Genomic DNA, 8,792 nt, shown 5'->3' on the forward strand with positions numbered 1-8,792 from the left:
ATTTTATTTATGGTCGCCTCTGATAATGCAGTATTCTGGTTTTTGCTTGTGTAACGGAATACATGCACATAGATTATGTGGTATCCATCAATTAAGACTATTGAGGCCATTTTTCCAATCCAGGGAAAACCTTCCTTGGGCTAATTTGTTTAGCAGGTCAGTTGAGCGGTGAGCATTGTTAGTATTAAACAGAAAGAAAGCACACATAGTCATGACATTGGTTGTTTCTTGTTGCGGGTATATCATAGACACTGTCTCTATTGGTTTCATCATGGGGTGAAAAGACACTGAAATATCTATTTTTTTCCTGAACCCTGCTTGCAAGGTTCAGGAATTTACCTTGATACATTTAATCTGCACATTATTTGTGATCATGTTTCATACTATTGAGGTGATAATTTACCCAGGAATTCATTACTAATTGCATTATGCTGCTCATTATGTTTTCATTAACAATTCTACCCAAAATGCAATGTGCCGGAAACATTTTATAATTGGAATTTTATTAGAAAAAAAGTTTCCTTATTTAATACGTTTACATTTGATAAGTCACTTGTAATACAATTAGTTGGATTATTGAAAGACGTGTATGTTACTCAATATCTATTAACACTTGAAAAATGTCATTCTCATCAGGTCCCATGGTGTATAGTGCAGTTTGGAAGTCTTATCTGCTTTATCTCTCTGGTCTCTCTATGTGCTCTGAGGAAGAGCCATCTACCCGAAACATCACCTGTTACATATGTTTCCTTTTAAGACAGTGTTATTGACAAATGCTTGTTTGTGTTTGTTTGGTTGATATTAATTTTGCTGATTGAATGTGGCCCTCTGCTTAAGGGAATTCCATGATCCTGTCGGGAGTGAGCTGCTCATTCCTCTGGGCTGGGAGCAGCGAAGCCACCATGATTGGGCTGCTCTGCCTCTTTAATGGACTCAGCATCTCCGCTTGGAACGCTCTCAATGTCATCACTGTCGAGTTGTTTCCGACCAACAAGAGGTGGTTGCATTGCACCAACACACACCCCAACGCATACTTCTTATACCACAGCTGAGGACATATTCGGAAACTAATCAGACATTCTTACTTTGAGCAAAGTGCTGGATGTATCCTTTTATGTAGGCCATTTTTTTAATATATCCAGTTAACCTTACGTCATATAGATCGCTGGGTAATGTCTAGCCTGCAGCTGTCCATTCCTGGGGTGAATTAGGTGACCCAAAAGTGTTTCCCAGCCTAACTTGTGGGCCACCTTATCTATATATATAAATACTTTTATATGTATGTCTCAAAAACCTTTAGGGTACTTCCGACAAGGTAGAAAGCTGAAATTTGGTACATAGGTATCTTTTAGGACGCAAAAAAACAAGGAAAAAAATCTGAAATTCTGAGATTTTTAATTTTTAGGCCCCCAAATCTCGATTTTAAGTGTTTTTGCTTGTCATTCAGAAACGGTTCAAAATATAACATTGCGTTTTTTCGTTTGATAGAGTGTAAAGCGGCAAATAAAATGTAAGCGAGAACCATTGTCCTATCCTTTATTGTTCTTGAGATATTTCGGATTAAAGTGGTTTTGAATGAAAAAAAAAATCATTTTATGATGTTCAAATCTGAATAAACTGTTAAAGATAGGAGCTTCCCATCATAGAGTATTAAGTTTATGAATTTAAGTTTTTTCTAATAAAAAAAATAAACGGAATCTTTAAATTGAGCGGTTTCCGATGGGTACATCTTTAAATATAAGATGCTGAATCAAGTCGTCAAAATTTTTGTTTTTTTTTGTGGAAAAATACCCATTTTTGGAGTAGTTGTTAGTATCTGATCGTACATACATATTAAAAAAAAAATATCAGGTTAATTATTATATTATATTTATTGAAAACTTTTGCCTGGCGAAGACAAGCTTCATGAACTAGTGTGTTAAAAAGCATTGGCAGGTTTGGGGCATTGGTGCAATGATTAGCTCACTGCGCTAAAAACCCAAGTGACCTGAGTATGATTCCCGGCCATGGCTAACGTCAGTGTCGAGTGATATAAATGGATCAGTCTTGCCTCCCCCTCCCAACTTATTTCGTACTCGGTTGAGAACTTGTCTTTATAAGGCACTTAAATGCCTTACATCCATCTCATCTCAACAATTCCAGTGCCGTGATGCAATCTAGCCAAGGATAGCCCACAGCGGCAGCGATCCCTGTACGTACGGCGTATCGGTGTATGCAGCACCGGCTCGCAAATATTATGATACCGGCGCAACCAACGGCTGTCGACTGTGTGCGCAGGACCACGGCGTTCGGCTTCCTGAACGCCATGAGCCGACTGGCGGCTGTGTTCGGGAACGTGATCTTTGACTCCACCGTTGGCTCGGGGAAGACGGTGGCCGTGCTGCTGGCCTCCACCGTGCTCGTTGGGGGAGGCTTCGTGGCGCTGCGCATGCCCGACACACGTCGCCAAATCCTCATGTGACCGTCCTCCCCACTTGGCTGCCACCGCCACCGGCCCTCTCCTCGGCTCCTCGTCCGGCTGAAGACTCGATAAGTAGAGCAAGGGTGGGGGTCCGTTTTTAGCAAGTGTTCGATGAGTGTTCGGGAGTGTCCCAGATGGTAGAAGGCGTTTGCATCCGGGGTTTTGGCGTAGGAAGTTATGGATGCTCGTATAGGGAGGTGAACAGGTTTTTGGGGATAGGTGTAGAAAACAGTTTCAATCTTGGAAGTTAGAGCTATCCTACGCTAGCGTGGATTGCACATTAAACAGATAATGTTGAATGGAAAATGCATTCTGTGAACTAAATCTTAACGAATGCAGTTTTTGTTCATACGTAGATTTATAAACTGATTCATGTGACATCACCACGTGGAGTTACGTGGATCATGTGACATTATAAACTTGTTCGTGTGACATCATGATCAGAGAAGTCTTTCTAAGTGTATTAACATTTTTGAGCAGCTTAACCAGGGTATCGATCATTGATCCTCTACATGGAAAGTCTATTTTGCATTTTTGTCCGTAAACTGTCAATACAGTTGCCTGTACTGTAATTCATATGCATAGTGGAATCATTATTGGCTATCTATATTTAGTGATGGATACATTTCGTTAGATTTTATTGTTTATGAACAATAGTGTTTGTGTCAGCACATTTGCTTAAAAAGTTTTAATATGTAGGTCCTAATTCATGTTTGGTAGAATGGCAGTTTTTGCTAACATTTGATGAAAATGTTGTGAAATTAGCACCAGTTTCTGCAGATTTGGCTGTATTTGTTTTCCTGGCAGCAAAATGATTTCCTCTAAAATATGAACTGTCGGTGTACAATGCACTGCAAACATGCACCTCACTTGATTTTTTAGGTTAGTTTACATTTAATTAGAAATTTACTGCCAATTTCTTTAATCATCATTATTGAATAAAGTACCTGACACATGAACTGCACACAGTTTGTGAAGTACACCAAGATACCATTGCATTCTAGCAACTAACAAACAAGAAAAACAATACACTCCATAATCCAACAAGCACAATCAGAAAAAAACAAAGACGAAAACATCGTGACTTAAACATCAGTTAAATATCTTTGCAGCATATAAGCATCTCTCGAGTGAAGTGGGATTCAAATCAAGGCCGTTGGCACAAACCACTTCCAATGGAGTGTCCCGTGGGTTGTGTGTTTCTTCAAATGTAAATTTCCTTTGCTATTTATCACAGAGATGAAGATTTCTCAAGGTATTTCAGATGCTGTAACAATACAGCTTTGCTCAAAATATCAAATGCTATCCGTGATTTTGGCTTTCCGCGAATCACACCTGGGACTCTACACGATTGCATCGAGACAGAGAGAGAGAAAGAAAGTGATGAGACACAGTGATGAGATATAATGTGATGAGAGATGAAACAATGAGTGATGCGAGAGAGTGTGATGTGTTATTATGATAATTTGCATGTATTTACAAGTTTATTTAAGACAATTAATTAAATATCATTATCCACGACATTTGCTATTCACGAGCATCTCAGAAATGCATCCCTCGCGAGTAACGAGGGAATACTGTAGCGTTTAAATGACCAATGTTGATCTGTTATGTCTAAAGTGGACTCAAGTATAAGCATTATATGAAATCGTGACAGTCCTTAAAACTCCTATAACACTGGAATTTAACGACTACTAAATACAACGTAATATCATATTCATAGAGTACATTACACAATCAAAATATTCTGAGGTCAGGTCCCATTCAGGGCATGACAGCTCATCAGCTGTCCTGGGTCAATAAAATAGGTACCACTTTGTGGGAAGTCAACATTGGCCACCCTTGGGAGACTTGCTACTGCCACGGGAATATTTAAATTCCACCGCTGATTCCGGCTCATCGGGGATAATTCTTTTGTGCCGTCACCGGTGACCGGATTGAGACAATCAACTCATTACACTTGAGAATCTCGTTTAATCACAGGCGGTGGCTTGGATTTTAGCCCAGTGGTACCAGCTCAGTGCTCTGACGTTGTATTAGCCCCTGGAGCCACTCGCTACCTCTCGAATGAAGTGTTCTTAACTGCTTCAGTTAATTAATGTCATAAAATATGAAGGAGATAAATTAAGTTTTTCATCGGAAATAATGTTAGCAATTGACCAGTGAGCTTTCCAGATTAACTTTCCTAGTTTTCTGGGTGGTTCTTAATGGTAAGATCAGGATAGCAATTACAAATGTGACAGTCTCAATCCATGCACCATGATCCACTGGATAAAATAAAAACTATACAACGTTTGTATAACTTATTGTCCATGAAAGGTAATAAACAACACAACATCAAGGTGCACGAATGGAAAATAACAACTGTCATTGCGATAATTCAACTCGAGTTTGAGAAACTGGTCTTCACCTTAGGAATGTGGAATCTCAGGACTGTTTGCCCAAAGCTCATTTAAGTATGGTGACACATTTTGAATTTCTATTCGAATCTATCCACCATACACTTTTTCAATCATTTTGTTTTACATTATTCAGTAAGCGTATGAAAGTGGGAATAGCTTGTAATAGGTGTGATCACTATAGAAATGCTGAACATAATTACATATTTAACGAGGTCTCGTGGTGGTTTAGTTGGTATTAAGAGCACACACTGATATGTTGCAGAACTGATTGTACTCTTCCACATACCATATAGTACTAAAAAAACACCCACTATACACATAAAACTGACACTATCAACCGAAGAAAATAAGTTCGGTGTTATTTTAGTCATCCATGAAACAATGTGTAAAGAGCCTGTTGAAAGTGACACAATATAAAAATGCGTTACCTATATTTTTTACATCCTTGTGCTTTTTATAGTAACCTAGTGTCAAAGGTCACCAAAATTTAGCAACATACTTTCAAACAAACCCGGTAAAAAACAAATGTCACGAACATTCAAAACTAAATGTAGGATAGGTAGTACTCAGTACTGTGTTTGATGATAATAAAAGAATAGAGTTACCCGTCATTAAGTTAAATCGCCCCGTTTGTGTTTTTGTGGTGTGGGTTATTAGACGGCTGGACATATTTGTTTAAAAAAAATTGCTGTATAAAGTGTTAACTCTCTATACATTGTGATGTATTTATTCTTTATCGTTTCAGAAAGCACAGGTAATATTGGAGTTATAGAAATAATGTATATATGCTTGTGATAATATTAACTATTCATCCAAAATACTTTGGCACAAAAATCTTAATCAGCTGCTTGTTCTGCACTTATTGGAAATATACGCTATTGTATTTGCTTTATTTAAGTCATGTTTGGCTAAGCATATTTAAATCCTAATATTCCAATAGCGTATGTACATACAATGCACAAAAATGATGAAGTTATTCAAGGATACCGTGTATAATGAAGACATCCGGAAAATAGTACACAAAGTCAGAAGAGCATACACAAGCATGGCGAGATGCATTCTTGGAATTACATTGGAGAGAGATTAGAGAACAAATGCAGGAATACACATTTGTGTTTATAGCTGCAGTTTAACGCGTAGTTTTAAATTCAGAAAGTAGCGTATTTAGTAGTTGCTTTGAACAATGTAATTTTCGTACGTATTGCCATAATATTCAAAGACGGCCTTTTTTATTGTTTTGCAACCAACGTATAAAATGTGCTCCCGTGTTGTCTTATATAGACACGAATATATAAGCAGGGCGGCCTAAGCACAGCATCTTGTGAAAATCGTTGGCTATATATATTTTTTTATGGAACTTCGCTGAGTGACATCAGTGTTGCATTTCATAAGGTATCAATTTTATGCTTCAGTGATCCTAAACATCAAATAACATGTTTATTAAACATAACAGCTTGTGTAACAGTGTCCGAGAGGAAAGCAAGATTCCGATATTTTGGCTGACCAGCCTTGACTTTCATTTCCCATCGGTCACAGCTAAAACAAAGCACCTGTTATTTTTAACGAACAAGGTTTATTTTTGTTATCTGCTTTTTGATTTATGTGTGTATCTATTGTTGAAGTGAGTGTCAAATCCTGTAATATAGGTGGTGTTTTGTTGAATCTTCTTTGAAAGCAATTACATGAATCATTAGACATTGTCTATGCTTCTGCATTTGTCTCTACTGCTGGATGTGTTGTAAAATGTTTAAGCAGTGCACCTTTAAACTCCCTGTCCCTTTGTAGCCACTGCAGCCACATTGCAGTAATACAAAGGGCTGCCCACTGCTACCAGCAGAGTTAATAACTTCAATTAGATGTTGGATATTTAGGAATACTGTTTCTGATATATTTGTAAGTGGCATTGAAAAAAAACCGTGTGTTATATCCATATGTGCAATGAACAATGTGCTGTCCTATTAATATAGACTCTATCAGCTTGTGGGCATAATCTTAGATGAAGGTGCGTGATATCTGATTGCCTGTATAAAGCACAATTAAATGTTTGTATAAACGTAAATATGCAGTGGCCAAGATTTGTTAAACATAAGAAACAAAATGTTCATGCAGACATATAACTCAAATTTGCATCACAAAGTATAATTACATTTTAATCCAATGTACTGTTTACTTTCTAGCTCGGTGTCAACCCCACGTAAATGAGGGCCCAATTCTTGCGTTGGTGTGAAGTAGCAGTTGAAGTGTCCACTGGCAGCTTCCTTCCAATTGAGGATCAGCTCATGTCTTGTTTTTTGTGCCTTTCCACAACGTGCAATGTGTGGAGCCCACCTTTCCACCACAGATGACAGTCAAGCCAGACACAGTGGTGGGATTGGTAGGATGGCATGGCACCAGTGTAGAAACCATGCCTCTGAATGAGGCAGACCAATTAAGCCGTGATTCTGGCCACACATACAGTATATGTACACACGTCTATATGGACGACATCTAGACGATATAATGTATAAACATTCATGTAGTACGTAATATCACGAAAGCCATAATATATTTGGCTATACCTTAAGTCTATATATCTCAGCATTTGCATTGCCCAGTGTTTACCAACGATGAGACGATCATTCATTCTGACAGTGCAATTAAGGTCAGTTATTATTTAACACCTCAACAAAGTTGGTGGAGTTGCAAAATCCCTTTGGGCCTTGAATTTTTTCCCCTTCTGATGGTAACATTCCTGCTGTATAAAACATGGCCCATGTGCAGTGTGATTCTATTCTGTCTCGGTGATTGCGCATGCATTTCCTTAGCCTCTATTTCCATTAGAATCTGTGACCTCCAGCCTAATAAAGTGTACCATATTTAATTCTCCAATAAAGATGTATGTATGTTAAGTGTCCTCCATATGCCTGTACTGGTCGTGATTTATTGTTCATGTGAAATTAAGTGCCTACATGTTCTTGTAATATCTGTTCACATTTTCAGAAAATGTGGATGCGCCATACCATAGCAATCACGTGGATATGGCAAAATGACTCCATGTAGATAATGTGTATATTGAGTTACGTGTTTATTTGGAGCCTCCACACAGGTTTACCAAACATATTGTACATGTCCACATGCACAGATGTGTGAGTTATATGTGGTCCATGGAGTACTTGTACTATTTGCAATTTACGTGGGGTAAAGTTGGTGTCGGCCCATTAAAATCGCCCATACGGGTGTGTTCATACAAGCTTGTGTGGCAAATGCTACCGAGTGCTCTATTATTAATCCATACACCTGGGTGCGACTTTTCAGAACACCTCTGAACACGATGTGGCCTTCAAGTGAACAATGTTTGGCACAGTCAACAAATGCTGACGAGATCGCACCACTCTGTCTTCAATTACACGGGTTGCATAAACAACCATGATGAAATGTGGCTACGTGAATGTTTAAAGTATCTGTGGCATGGACACACTTAATCTTAAACATTCTGTTTACTAGTACTTGCTTGTATTTTACACGCAATTTACCAAACTCTTAATTACTGCAGTTAGATTCTCTGATGGAACATGTGTAGTGAGTCTAACTGAGTCGCAGACGTTATACTTCAGAGGCAAACATTTATTGTAACACGTATATACAAAGGGGTAACTGCCCCTTTACCAGATACAGCCTAGGGTGGTGACCACCCAGCTAACTACACTATATGGAGGAGTTACAGCTACGAAGGGTCGGACCCTCTCTCGTGTCCCGGCCACGTGTTGATGCCGTGTAGGACGTAGAGCTTCCAGCTTGTAGGACGTGGAGCTTCCAGCTTGTAGAACGAAGCGACCCTGGTCCCTCTCAGGGACCCACCTTATATCCTCCCGGGTCGGGGCTGACTCTGCCCTCGGCTCCGCCCACCTTCTCGAGCGTTCTAGCTCCCTCTCGATCCCTCTCGAGAGCTC

General features: G+C 39.0%; 1 protein-coding gene across 1 annotated transcript in view; it reads left to right on the forward strand.

Annotated features, from left to right (window-relative positions):
* Positions 1 to 7,761, forward strand: part of LOC144953784 (synaptic vesicle glycoprotein 2C-like) — an 88,613-nt gene extending 80,852 nt beyond the window's left edge. The window contains exons 12-13 of the mRNA XM_078884429.1: positions 838 to 997; positions 2,278 to 7,761. Of these exons, the coding sequence (XP_078740555.1) occupies positions 838 to 997; positions 2,278 to 2,461 (344 nt within the window). The 3' untranslated portion in view covers positions 2,462 to 7,761. The remainder of the gene's footprint in view (positions 1 to 837; positions 998 to 2,277) is intronic.
* Positions 7,762 to 8,792: the final 1,031 nt, after the last annotated feature.

Source organism: Lampetra fluviatilis, chromosome 3 (genome assembly GCF_964198595.1).
Source record: "Lampetra fluviatilis chromosome 3, kcLamFluv1.1, whole genome shotgun sequence".
NCBI classification, from domain to species: domain Eukaryota; kingdom Metazoa; phylum Chordata; class Hyperoartia; order Petromyzontiformes; family Petromyzontidae; genus Lampetra; species Lampetra fluviatilis.